At 44.2% G+C, this 14,563-nt stretch overlaps 1 protein-coding gene across 1 annotated transcript in view; it reads right to left on the reverse strand.

Moving 5' to 3' along the window:
- Nucleotides 1-14,563, reverse strand: part of EPHB1 (EPH receptor B1) — a 465,091-nt gene that overhangs the window by 57,747 nt on the left and 392,781 nt on the right. The window contains exon 11 of the mRNA XM_027545449.1: nt 8,482-8,729. Within this exon, the coding sequence (XP_027401250.1) occupies nt 8,482-8,729 (248 nt within the window). The remainder of the gene's footprint in view (nt 1-8,481; nt 8,730-14,563) is intronic.

Raw genomic sequence — 14,563 nt, forward strand, 5'->3', positions numbered from 1 at the left:
ACCTTCCATCATCCCCAGCATCAGGGTCTTTTCCAATGAGTCAGTTTTTCACATCAGGTGGCCAAAATATTGAAGTTTCAGCTTCAGCATCAGCCTTTCCAATGAATATTCAGGACTGATTTCCTTTAGGATGAACTGATTGGATCTCCTTGCAGTCCAAGGGACTCTTAAGGGTCTTCTCCAACACCACAGTTCAAAAGCATCAATTCTTCAGCACTTAGCTTTCTTTATAGTTCAACTCTCACATCCATACACAACTACTGGAAAAACCATGGCTTTGACTAGATGGACCTTTGTTGACAAAGTAATGTCTCTGCTTTTTAATATGCTGTCTAGGTTGATCATAACTTTTCTTCAAAGGAGCAAGCATCTTTTAATTTCATGGCTGCAGACACCATCTGCAGGGATTTTGGAACCCAAGAAAATAAAGTCTTTCACTGTTTCCATTGTTTCCCCATCTATTTCCCATGAAGTGATGGGACCAGATGCCATGATCTTCATTTTCTGAATGTTGAGTTTTAAGCCAACTTTTTCACCCTCCTCTTTCATTTTCATCAAGAGGCTCTTTAGTTCTTCTTCGCTTTCTGCCATAAGGGTGGTGTCACCTGCATATCTAAGGTTATTGATATTTTTCCCAGCGATCTTGATTCCAGCTTGTGCTTCATCCAGCCCAGCGTTTCTCATGATGTACTCTGCATATAAGTTAAATAAGCAGGGTGACAACATACAGCCTTGACCTACTCCTTTCCCAATTTGGAATCAGTCTGATGTTCCATGTCCAGTTCTACCTGTTGCTTGCTGACCTGTATACAGATTTCTCAGGAGGCAGGTCAGGTGGTCTGGTATTCCCATCTCTTTCAGAATTTTCCACAGTTTGTTGTGATCCACAGAGTCAAAGGCTTTGGCATAGTCAATAAAGCAGATGTTTTTCTGGAACTCTCTCGCTTTTTCTATGATCCAACAGATGTTGGCAATTTAATGTCTGGTTCCTCTGCCTTTTCTAAATCCAGCATCTTGAACATCTGGAAGTTCATGGTTCATGTACTGTTGAAGCCTGGCTTGGAGAATTTTGAGCATTACTTTGCTAGTGTGTGAGATGACTGCAATTGTGTGGTAATTTGAACATTCCTTGGCATTGCCTGTCTTTAGGATCGGAATGAAAACTGACCTTTTCCAGTCCTGTGGCCACTGCTGAGTTTTCCAAATTTGCTGGCATATTGGGCACAACACTTTCATAGCATCATCTTTTAGGATTTGAAACAGCTCAAATTTCCATCACCCCCACTAGCTTTGTTCGTAGTGATGCTTCCTACGGCCCACTTGACTTCACATTCCGGGATGTCTGGCTCTAGGTCAGTGATCACACCATCGTGATTATCTGGGTCATGAAGATCTTTTTTGTATAGTTTGTCTGTGTATTCTTGCCACCTCTTAATATCTTCTGCTTCTGTTAGGTCCATACCATTTCTGTCCTTTATTGAGCCCATCTTTGCATGAAATGTTCCCTTGATATCTCTATTTTTCTTGAAGAGATCTCTAGTCTTTTACATTCTATTGTTTTCCTTTATTTCTTTGCATTGATCGCTAAGAAAGGCTTTCGTATCTCTCCTTGCTATTCTTTGGAACTCTGCATTCAAATAGATATATCTTTCCTTTTCTCCTTTGCCTTTAGCTTGTCTTCTTTTCTCAGCTATTTGTAAGGCCTCCTCAGACAACCATTTTGCCTTCCTGCATTTCTTTTTCTTGTGGATGATCTTGATCACTGCCTCTTGTACAATGTCATGAACCTCCATCCATAGTTCTCCAAGCACTCTATCAGAATCCCTTGAATCTATTTGGCACTTCCACTGTATAATTGTTAGGGATATGATTTAGGTTATACCTGAGTCATCTAGTGGTTTTCCTTACTTTCTTCAATGTAAGTCTGAATTTGGCAATAAGGAGTTCATGATCTGAGCCACAGTCAGCTCATAGTCTTGTTTTTGCTGGCTATATAGAGCTTCTCCATCTTTGGCTGCAAAGAATATAATCAATCTGATTTTCGTATTGACCATCTGGTGATGTCCATGTGTAGTCTTCTCTTGTGTTGCTGGAAGAGGGTGTTTGCTATGACGAGTGCATTCTCTTGGCAAAACTCTATTAGCCTTTGACCTACTTCATTTTGTACTCCAAAGGCAAATTTGCCTGTTACTCCAAGTATCTCTTGACTTCCTACTTTTGTATTCAAGTCCTCTATAATGAAAAGAACCTTTTCTTTGGGTGTTAGTTCTAGAAGGTCTTGTAAGTCTTCAACCGTTCAATTTCAACTTCTTCAGCATTCCTGGTTGGGGCATAGACTTGGATTAGTGTGATATTGAATGGTTTGCCTTGGAAACAAACAGAGATCATTCTGTTGTTTTTGAGATTGCATCCAAGTACTGTATTTTGGACTCTTTTGTTGACTATGATGGCTACTGTTTCTTCTAAGGGATTTTTGCCCACAGTAGTAGATATAATGGTCATATTAGTTAAATTTCACCCAATCCAGTCTATTTTAGTTCACTGATTCCTAAAATGTCAATATTCACTCTTGCCATCCTGTTTGAGCACTTCCAATTTGCCTTGATTCATGGACCTAACATTCCAGGTTCCTATGAAATAGTGTTCTTTAATGCATTGGACTTTACTTCCATCACCAGTCACATCCACAACTGGGTGTTGTTTTCAATCTGGCTCCGTCTCTTCCTTCTTTCTGGAGTTATTTCTCCACTGATCTCTCATAGCATATTGGGCACCTACCGACCTGGGGAGTTCATCTTTCAGTGTCCTATCAGCCTTTTCATGCTGTTCATGGGGTTCTCAAGGCAAGAATACTGAAGTGGTTTGCCATTCCCTTTTCCAGTGGATCACGTTTTGTCAGAATTCTCCACCATGACCCATCCATCTTGGGTGGCCCCACACAGCATGGGTCATAGCTTCACTGAGTTAGACAAGGCTGTGGTCCATGTGATCAGTTTGGTTAGTTTTCTGTGATTGTGGTTTTCATTCTGTCTGCCCTCTGATGGATAATGACAAGAGGCTTATGGAAGCTTCCTGATGGGAGAGACTTACTGATGGGGAAACTGGGTCTTATTCTGATGGGCAGGGCTGTGTTCAGTAAATCTTTAATACAATTTTCTGTTGATGGGGGGCGGGGGGCTGTGTTCCCTCCATGTTGTTTGACCTGAGGCCAAACTACGGTGGAGGTAATGAAGTTAATGGTGACCTCCTTCAAAAGGTCCCATGTATGCACTCAGTGCCCCCGACCCTGCAGCAGGCCACTGTCGACCCTCACATCCTACTACCCAAACTGCAGTAGGACCTAATAACAGAGGCCTGAAGTTAGGATCATTAATCTATAAACTCTGACTTCTTCCCTTCCTTGGTTTTTGTATGGAAAGTCATACTTCATAGAATATGTTTTCATCCTTAACACTGGTCCTGTGGAGTAGGCAAGGCAGGCAATTTTACTTTGTTTTTATAAAGAAGATGAAAGAAGTCCAGAAAGTTTAAGTGATCAGCCTTACTGTGTGATATTCATTTATTAAAAAAATCTAAGTCCAAACAACAAATTGCTTCTCCACTGACATTCCATCTTTGATCGATTGGGAATGACTGCCTATGTGGAAAAGTCTGTGTATAAGCTTTGTAGGAAGAAGAGCTATGATTGATGAATGATGTCTGTGATGGCCATAGAAATAGAAAGGAGAGCCATGAACCACAAATATGCTACATTAATCTGAATCTTTTCTAATTCCTGTTCAGTGCCTTTTCCCACCTAAAGGGAATCAGTCCTGAATATTCATTGGAAGGGCTGATGCTGAAGCTGAAACTCCAATACTTTGGCCACCTGATGCAAAGAATTGACTCATTGGAAAAGACCCTGATGCTGGGAAAGATTGAAAGGAGGAGGAGGAGGGGACAACAGAGGATGAGATGGTTGAATGGCATCACCAAGTCAATGGACATGAGTTTGAGCAAGCTCCGGGAGCTGGGGATGGACAGGAAAGCCTGGCGTGCTGTAGTACATGAGGTCACAAAGAATCAGACATGACTGAGCAACTGAACTGAACTGATGCTAACTCTGCAATACTTTTTCTTTAAGATCTGCAGGGAAATCACATACTATGATAAGACAGTCACACCAGTTGAGTTCATAATCTTGGTGAAACTTATAGATATGAACATTAAGTTTTTCTTACATGTCCAGCTGTTTTATATTCAGTTCATTGATATAAACTTCCACAAAAGAACTTCCAGAGATAATGAACATCAAATACATAGATAAACAAGACAGAAAAAAAAAAAAAAAAAAAAGCCCAGATTTCTTAGAACTCTGGGAAAGGATCTGGTTCCATGCTGAGAACATGGTAAAAACAGTTTATAGAAAAAATACAGGCTGGGTGAAGTGATTTAAACTTTCTTCCCTTCACAAAATGCTTTCTGCTGAAATTGCTTTTCTACAAATTCACTGAAGCCACTTGCTGGCCCTTTTATTAGACAGGAAGGATTTAGGTATTTCAACTTTCATTGACAAACCCACTTCAGGAAATGAAACCCTTATTTGATTTGTTTGAAGAGAATGAATCATAGATTTTTTTTACCTGAAAGAGCCCTTTCAAGACCATCCAGCTCAATGCCTTTAGTTTATAGATTGGGAAATTGAGTTAACAGACTTGCTCAAGGCCACGTGGTGACTCATAGCAGAGCCTAAAGCAGGGCCTTGGTCTCAGAACTTGCAATCTGGGATTCTCTCCATGACAACTGGCTTGCTGTCATCTAGCTCCAGCCTATGAATGAGCATCCCATAAATGATAAATGCCCCCAACTGACATTGCTCAGTGACTTTTAAGAGTTTCCCAGTTTCGGCCATCTGTGAATGCACCAGCAATAACCACAAAGCCTTGATTTAGCCATGAAGGCCTTACAGAGCAGGCCAACCTTCTTGGCTAGGGCATAAGGCATTGAGGAGGGCTTCAGCTCTTGTGCCTAAGATGATGGAAGAGCTACCAGATTGAATCCCCTGAGTCTGAGAGCCAAGAAGGAAATATTTAATTATAGATTTGCATGCTACCTAATCCATAGCACATTTTTTAAAAATATGGATAATTGTGACCCCACTGAATGTATGGCTAAACAATAACAGTGTTTCCAATCCCTCCATAATGTGAAGGGTTCTAAGTCCTGCAATGAGAGAGGAGCGCTGAGTGGACTGTGAGAAGCGGTGTCTGATGTCGTCACTGGACCCTTGATGCTCAAAGGCTCTGAGACCCTGAGTTAGAGCTGCAGGCACGGCCACAATCCAAAGCTACTATGTCTGGTGTGAAGGGGCTCCTTTGTGGGGTTGGAGGAGGAGAGAACAGGTGCACAAATTGAAGTCGGACCCTTTTCCTTTCTTCTCTGAATGGCGATCCTAAAATTATACTACCTCCCAGAAGATGGACCCTGCAGAACTGAACTGATGACCCACTTTTCAATTTTATCAAGCAGCAGATACATCAATTAATGCTGCTATGCTCCAGGGTCTGATAGTAAGGCTGAAATTAGATTTATAGATTACCTGCCTCTACACTGCGCGGGGAGTCAGACACGCTTCATTTCCCTCCCCTCCTGGCACTGCCTGCTCTGGCCGCTCCCTTTCTGCCATCTTTCCCCTCCATTTCCCTGTGCTCCTCTCTCATCTTGAGCTTTTCTCTCACTGCCTAGGCTGCATCATCATGAAAAATAACTGGCATCCAACTTGCCCCCATGTCCTGTGCCCCGCAAATGGAAACAGGCGTGTGCAGAGCAGCACAGAGTTCTGATTTTTTGCAGGCTCCTGAGAATGAATCACTTTGCTCCCCTGCATGTTCCCGGGAGAGAATCTGATCTCAGTTCCCAGGTTGTGTTGAGAGTCTCTGAGAAGCACCGACAGGTGACTTGTAGGAAATAAATGACTCCTGAATGGGTCTGGAGGCTGGTTCCAGAAAGATACTTCTTCTTCTAACATTACCACCTATTCATGTTTATTTGACTGTCTGCATGAGCAATCTGATCATGAAGGAATGCCCCCAGGGGAGCATGGTCCATGCCCCACTGTGACACAAGAGGTCTGGTGACAAGGGCAAGAGATCCGTGTACACTCAGGATGCTCCATCAATCATGCCACACCCAGCTGCTTTTGCTCTAGAAATGGTCTTTCATTCCACTACCCTCTACTCGGTGCTCATGGTGCTAGGTGCTGGGGTCATACAAAGTATATCCCCCACCCTCAAGGAGACTGTACCATGCAAAGTACATAGGCCCCATCACCCCCACCCTGCCAAACAAAAGCCACTACTGCCTATCAACCCAGATGAGCATAAAGCGTGTGCTCCCCCTGCAAAGGAAGCTTCAGTATGTACAAGTGCAGCTTCTAGACAAGTCCTCAGCTTCCTGTCCACAGGAAAGCCCCTAAACTCTACTTCCGGGCTTCAGAGCCACCATGCAACTGCTGACAGATTACCGAACAGGCCACCCTGACTTCAGCCTCTGAATACGCAGCTCTACTGTTCTGTCAGCCTATCTGCTGTCTGGCAAATTCCTCCTTCTTCAACATTAGAGAAGTTCTATCTCCTCTTTGAAGGCATCCCTGGCTTTCTCAAAAAGGTTTCAGTTCTACTATATGTGATACCTCTGTCCTTCATGCGTGGAAACAAAAAGTCACCCGAGGGATTGGAGCCTGCCAGGCTCCCCCGTCCATGGGATTCTCCAGGCAAGAATACTGGAGTGGGTTGCCATTTCCTTCTCCAGGGGATCTTCCCAGCCCAGGAATGGAACCCAGGTCTCCTGCATTGCAGGCAGATTCTTTACCATCTGAGCCACCAGAGAAGCCCATCATCACATATGTGACACCTCTGTGCTTCATGCATAGAAACAAAAAGTACAATCCAGACAGATGATTACTGGAAGCTTCCAGCATGAAGGTTCTGGGGGGCAGGGGCATCTCTTCAGGTTGTATTCTCTATGATGGACATGGCAGGACTTCTCATCCCTTATGTGTAAGAAGACATCAGGTTAAATGTGGGGAGTGCTTCCTCTCCATGAATCTGGGTGGGCTCATCACCATGGTTGAAGGGTGCTATGTGACTGTTCAGGCTAGGTTACAGAACTGATACAGCTTCTACCTTCTGTGCTCAGGATGCTTGTTCTGAGGATCCAGCTAGCTGTGAGGAAGCCAGAGATGGCCAGGTAGAGAGATGCCAGCTGATACCCAGCATCAACTATGAGACAGATGAGTAAATGAGTCTTTGGGCGATTCCAGATCTTAGCCCTTGAGCTGCCCCTGCTGACAACACATGGAATAGAGAGCTGCCTACCCAAATTACAGACTTATGAGCAAACTAAATTGCTATTGTGCTAAGTCACTGAAGTTTGGGGTGATTTGTTCCATGGCATTAAAGTAATCTCTCTCTCATCGGTATAGGCCCAGTTCCCAGCACAGGGCACGGTCAGAGCAGTCACCTGGTGAATGCTTCAATGACTGACTCCTGGTGAATGTTCCAATGAATAGTCCTTTGATCTGCAGCCATGGCTACTGTTTGGTAGCTTTGGTGACATGCATAGCCAGCTACTTGGCATTACCCTGAAGCCCTTGCTCAGAGGCCTCGCCCCTGTACCCTCTTGCTCCCAGGCTCCCCAGCTAAGCCTTTGGTCTGAGGCAGGCCTTGCTCCATGGCCTGTGGTTAGACAGCTTCTATCCCCCAGACATAAGCACTATGGCCACACTCATACACGCCCTCTCTGAGTAGCTCTTAGATGCCCCATAGAAATGAAAGTGCCTCTATTGTGGCTGCATTTGGGCATTCTGACAATGGTCCTTTATAGATCTCTCGGCCATAGGCCTTTGGGGCCCCCATCCCTGCTCCAGGCTGGGTGGGAGCCACAGCTCTCCATCAACCCCAGAAAAGACTTGTGGACACTTGTGATGCACTGTTCCCGTGTCCTGCCCAGAGGCACCTCCTCAGAGGCCAGGTGGCCCAGGCATCAGATAAGGGCAAGGTGTTTTATTTCTGAACTGCAAATGAAGAGAGCTGAATGGAAGGGCGGCTGTGCTGGGGAAAAGGCAGAGATGGCCACCGATGTCTGCATGAATCACGCAGGACGGCATAGCAGCTGGGAGTCTCTTCAATCTCCATGATTCATACGGATGCCGATGGCCATCCTCTGTCCTCTGTTCATTCTTACTCATCGAGGCCTGGCTCTGTGCCATCCCTCTATGGAGGGGTCCACATGCTCTGCTTTGTTCTTTCTTTTTAGAAACAAATCTGTTAGCCTTGCTAACACCTCCAATGCCTATTTATATTTCATCAGGGATTCCTAAGTGGCAGGTGGTCCTCACATGGACGCTTCTTCCCAGCCCACCACGGTCCCCCAGCTCCCACCAGCACCAGCATCATCTGTGTTTTTACTCTGAAGGGTAAAGGTAAGCTGAGCAGTTCTTACCCTGAGAAAAGAATCCAAAGCGCCATTCTCCATGAACTCCGTGATGATCATGACCGGCCGGCTCTTGGTGACCACACCCTCCAGGCGAATGATGTTGGGATGGTCAAACTGCCCCATGATGCTCGCCTCACTCAGAAAGTCCCGTCGCTGCTTCTCTGAGTACCCAGCCTTCAGCGTCTTAATGGCCACATAGATTTCCCTCTTGCCTGGAAGTTTCAAACGCCCCTTGTACACCTCTCCAAACTCTCCTGAAAAAAGAATGCAATTATAACCCGCTTTCTCCTCATCCTGTGCTGCCATGAGGGGAGGCAGCTTACCAGGAACAATGGCGCTCCAAATGGAACAGTGATTAAAGTGGCAAAAAGAAAAGAGTGACCTCTCATTATAACTGTGACAGCTTGGCTCTTAGCAGTTCATGGCAAACACAGAAGAAATACCCAAAAACATTCTTTACCTTGGATTTTAGACAGCTTGGGTAACTGAAGTGAAATTACAGACTCTATATGGGTTTATTTTTCCTCACGTTTAGATTTTCATTTGTATCCCAGCTGAACAATTGAGATGAAATGGCCAGTTTCACTGTGGCAGAAACATAATTCATTTTTAGCAGAGCCTCGTATAAGAATGTCCAGGGGCTAGGGACATGTTCAGGTCCTCCAGTCCTCTGAATGAGATGTGTAGTGTTTATGTTCCTACATTGCCCTGAAAGTGTTTATGTCTATTGGGTCCCTAAGAAGCAGACACTGAGGAGTTAGGAAGGGAAGTTAACAGACTCTGTGCAGGATAAAGGGGAGAGGAAGCAGGATTGCTCAAGCCCCAGATTACAATGCAGGAGAGGCCCAAACTGCAATGCAGACCTGACAGTCTCATCCAACCCAATGAAGAGCTCCAGAATAAAGAGTGCCCATCCCAAAGAGACCCTACCCTAGCATCCCACTGGCTCTGTCACTGGCTGGGGTTTTGCCAGAAAGAGTTGGGCCCTGCGGGAAAGTTAAGGTAGATCCTGAAGGCACTGCGGTGGGAAGCTGGCAGCTACCTGCACTCCTGGCAGCTGAACAGAAAGTGGCTTTTTCAAGTAGACACGAGCAGCACACCTCCATGGGTTATGCAGCATTTAAACATTTGTGTAGTAAAATCACCAGAAGTAAAAACAATTCTGGTGATGCTATTTCACAGCTGCTTAAAAAATCTGTTGAATCTTGTTCACGTGCTTTTGAAAGTTATGATTTAACTTGGTTTTGTAACTTCGGTGCTGTCATGTGAAGCAGTTTAGAATCTACTTGTAAGTGCATCACAAAGATGGGTGTCAAAGGCCTGATAGGAGAAACATGTCTTTCTGCCAGGAGAAATTTCCTTGTCACTTTCAGCTTCTGGAAGACGATGATGGAGCAAACTGTGAGCAATCAGATAAATTACTGGCCGAATTACGAAAGCATGTTAACATCTGTGATTTAGATGGGACTTTTTTTGTATTTTCTGCTGCACGGATTGGAAGGAAGCTGCACGAAAGGGCTTTGGATGTAAAGCTTCTCCAGAGTCAATGGGACTTTTTGAGACTCTAAGGCTGGAGTAGAGGTTGTCTGAAGCACCATTAGGAAGATTCCAATGAACTTAAGATAGATAGCATGTGTAATGCTGGTTTTGATACATGATCATACTGCTTGAGGTCAGACCAAGTCCCATTCATGTCCGCACCCTGAGCCCACTGCATTGCCTGGTATGTGGTAGGCGTGCAATAGAAGTTGGGGTATCACATTTATTATTGTTTGTTTGGCTTTGCTCATCCTTGGGTTATAAACTGCTGGAGGCTCTATCTCTGTCCTATCCAAAATAAGTAGAAGTGCCAGTATTAACATTTTTATAAAACACTGTTTACTGCAGCATCTCCTTTAATGTCAAACACCATATGACCATAACCAGGGGAATGGTTAGAAAGAGAACCGCCACACTGCAGAATGCTAGGAGCTACTGAAGACTAATAGATGAATGAGATATACTGACTTCAAAAGATGTCTGCATTATATTGCTAAGTGAGACAGAAAAGAAGAGAAAGTTAAGAACGTGGCCTGTAGAATAAGCCCAGGTTGATATCTCTGTGTGTATGCCAAAAAACATTATGGAAAAAATTCATAGCAAATTTATTTTCAATTTCAAATTGTTTAAAATTTGGTTACACTGGAATGGTGGGAATAGGAATGGGGGAGTATGGATTAGTAAACTTGAATTAGTTGCTTTTCTGCTGTTTAAATTGTTACAATAAGCATTGATTTTTCAGTTTGAGTAAAATTTAAAGAAAAGTATTGAATAATAACTACCTGTCATATATGTGTGTGCTTGATCAAAGTGGAAAGTGTAAAAAAATTAGAATAAGCATGAGGAGGAGGAGAAGAAAGAGAAAGTACAACTAAATAAAACCCGGTGAACAGGAGGGGAGTTCGCTTGCCCTTGGACAATCTCTGAATCCAACAAGAAAAAGCTTACCTCTTCTTTTCTGGTAAAAACTCAGCTAAAGAAAAACCACAGAGTTTTCATTCCAGGAGCCCTCACACCTCACTGTTGACCTTGATACAAAAGACAGTCTCTCCGCTTCTACACACACATATGTGTGTGCTTGCATATGTGCCTATTTGTGTGTGTATATGTGTGTATGCATATGTATGTATACATACATGTGTCTATGTGTGCATATACATGTGTGTCTCTATGCATGTTTGCATATATTGTATATATGGCTGTGTCTCTATATATGTGAATGTGAAAGTTGCTCAGTCGTGTCCAACTCTTTGCAACCCCATGGACTATACAGTCCATGGAATTCTCCAGGCTAGAATACTGGAGAGGGTAGCCTTTCCCTTCTGCAGGGGATCTTCCCGAGCCAGGGATTGAACCCAGGTCTCCTGCATTGCATGCACAGATTCTTTACTAGCTGAGCCGTAAGTGAAGTCATGTGCAATTCCCCAGTAGAAGCGGAGAGACTGTCTTTTGTATCAAGGTCAACAGTGAGGTGTGAGGGCTCTTGGAATTAAAACTCTGTGGTTTTTCTTTAGCTGAGTTTTTACCAGAAAAGAAAAGGTAACCTTTTTCTTGTTGGATTCAGAGATTGTCTAAGGGCATGAGAACTCCCTTCCTGTTCACCGGGTTTTATTTAGTTGTACTTTCTCTTTCTTCTCCTCCTCCTCATGCTTATTCTAATTTTTTTACACTTTCCACTTTGATCAAGGGCTTCCGAGGTAGCACTAGTGGTAAAGCCTGCTAGTGGTAAAGTCTCCTGACTTAGGAGACAAGGTTTGTATGTATATACATGGGTGCCTGTGCACAGATATATATGCAATCAATTCTCTGACACCTTGACCTAGTAGGTATTCAATAGCTATGAACTGAATGAATATATATGCATATTTAATAAGTATACTAACTGAAGAATATCAGTATTTCTTTCCTATTATTGTACTAATGACTTCTATTTTCTTTTAGTAAAAAGACACAGTTCAGAGTGTGGGGAAAACGTGCTAATATTTCTTCTTGAGGGAGATAGCACACTGATATATTTTGACCGCCTATATGCCAGGCACAGTGCTGGGCTTTTTGCGTGTCTTATCTCATTAATTCTCAAAACCCGTTTATGAGTTGGGTATTATTATGCCCATTTTTCTAATAAAGAAACTGAGGCACAAGGAAAACTCGCCTCAGACCCCACAGCTGTGAGGCAGTTAGGGATGCTGTGCATAGTTCATACCTTTTCCTGTCACATCACCTCTCAGAAGGTGTATTCAGTTAGCAGTGCCACCGGGAAGAGAGCTGGGGGAAGTCCCATGCAGGGACCACTGTGCCCCAACCATGCAGGTCCTAAGCATTCAAATGCAGTTACTGCCACAATGACACAGTAACAAGGGAACAGCAAACACGGTGGGACTATCTTGCAGACAAACGGCGTACTTACGGAAAGCGCTTGCCTGGCTTGTTAGGCAAGATTAGAATATTTAGGAATCAGAATATTTATCCATTTCTACACATCAGTCTGGGAGTTTGTATAAGCACCCTGGGTGAATTTATTGTTCCCCACAACATACACAGAAACCCCATAGTTGAGGACTTCTGTTTTATACAAGCCGTTCTCAAGGATGGCTTCCCACAGCAACTCCCCCAGAGAGCTTACAAAGCACAGGGGCCTGGATCCCACCTGCAGGAATTCTGACTAGTTGGTCTGGGTGCAGCCTGGGCATGCACATACTTAAAAGCAGCCCACAGAATCAGCTACATAATTTGCGGGGCTTGGTGCAAAATGAAAATGCGGGACTCACTGTTCAAAATTTATTAAGAATTTTAAGACTGTGGTGGCAGAGCATTAAACTGAGCATGAGCCCTGTTGAGCATGGGGGCCCGTGCACAGGTCACAGGTCCACGAAGTCAGGCCTGGCTGCCCAGGTGGGTCTAAGGAGCAGCCAAAGTTGAGAGCCATGGGTCAAAACCACCAAGCATATTCAAACAGATCAGGGAATTGTCAAAGGCCCTGGAGCACCTGGAATTCATTCCTACACCTTTGAATTCTTTTGAAAGCAGTGCTTGCATATAAGCTGCCTCTCACTGCACAGGGCCTGACACACAGAGTGGGCTTTGTAGCTGTGACCGGGGAGAAAGAAGAAGAGAAAGAAGGAAGCCGTGGATGAAAGTGTGACATCGCAAAGTCCCATCTACATAGAACAGTGTGGGCCACGCACATTCCTTTCCTAATCGACAAATGTCATGTCGTTGTTTAACCTTTGTGGCTGACTGGTCTTCAGGTGTAGTGCTCCTAACACTTTAGCTCTAAATTATATCCTCTATAGGGGGTCTCTTCATATAGTTTTTTGAAATTATAAAGTAAAAATGTGAGAGGATTTTTCAGGCAGTGAAGTTCCTCTGTAAGAAATTAAATGGGTGGTGGTGGCTATCATTATAAATCTGTCTAAACCCATAGCATCCAGAGTGAACCTGCACTAAGGACCTTGGTGATAATGATGGATCAGTGTGGGTTTCTCACCTGTGACAAGTGGAGCACTCTGCCTGGGGGTGTTGACAATGGGAGAGACTGTGTATGTGTGGGGGCAGGAGTTATATGAGACATCGCTGTACCTTCCACTCTATTTTTCTGTGAACCTAAAACTGCTCTTAAAAAAAAAAAGTGTTTTTAAAAAAGTGCTCTCCTGGATAGGGAGAGATGGGTTCTGTATGGTTACCACATAGCAGTGTTGTACGCTCTTGGAAAATCTGCTCCATAATCACTGGAAAGCAGTGACTTAAAGGATTGTGATTCTGTAAAAATAGCTCCTTTCTGGTGTCTGACAAAGGAATGACTTCATATTCTCCAAGCCCAGAGGTTTTCAAACCACCAACTGAAAAGGAAGTCACTTCATCCACAGTTCTCACTCAGACGCTGTCCTCCACCATGTAATTAAGTGGCCCCCAGAGCAGCTGGGGCAAACTCTGGCCAAAAGGAGAAACTCTGGAGAAAAAAACCTGAGTCTACACCACCTCCCCACCCCCTCATCCTGGCACCACCCCCAGACTTCAGGCAGGGTGCTTCCCTTGTTCAGCCTCAGATTTCTCAGCTCTGTTGGACAAAAAGAACTGATTAACTGTGGGGCCTTCCCAGGTGTGGGGTCTATGAGAAAGTGTATTGCAAACTCCAGACTATTGAAGATACAGCTGGGTGGTGATTTTAAAAAGACAAACCAGGGGTGGGGAGTGGAGAATGGAAGAGAGAAGGGTTTCTGCAGCCAAGACAAGTAGGGCATCTTGCCAAGGGTGGTGAGAAGTCCCCCTGCCAGGTATCTGGGCACAGACAGTGTCTCCAGGTAAGCCCTGAGCACTAAAGTCTGTGGGTTCTGGCCCTTCTAGCACCCCCACAGGCTCGTGGGGAACTGGAGTTGATGCACCATTCTTAGGAATAAACAGAAAATAAAGGCCATCCGTCACTTACAATCTGACTGCTCTCACCTGTGGTCTTTGACCTCAGGTTCATGTACTATGTTCAGGGAACTATTCTTGGACACCTTTCCTGCCATTAGGGCCAGAACTTGAGGCTTGTGGTGCTTTGATTTGC

This window comes from Bos indicus x Bos taurus, chromosome 1 (assembly GCF_003369695.1).
Source record: "Bos indicus x Bos taurus breed Angus x Brahman F1 hybrid chromosome 1, Bos_hybrid_MaternalHap_v2.0, whole genome shotgun sequence".
In the NCBI taxonomy this organism is placed as follows: Eukaryota; Metazoa; Chordata; class Mammalia; order Artiodactyla; family Bovidae; genus Bos; species Bos indicus x Bos taurus.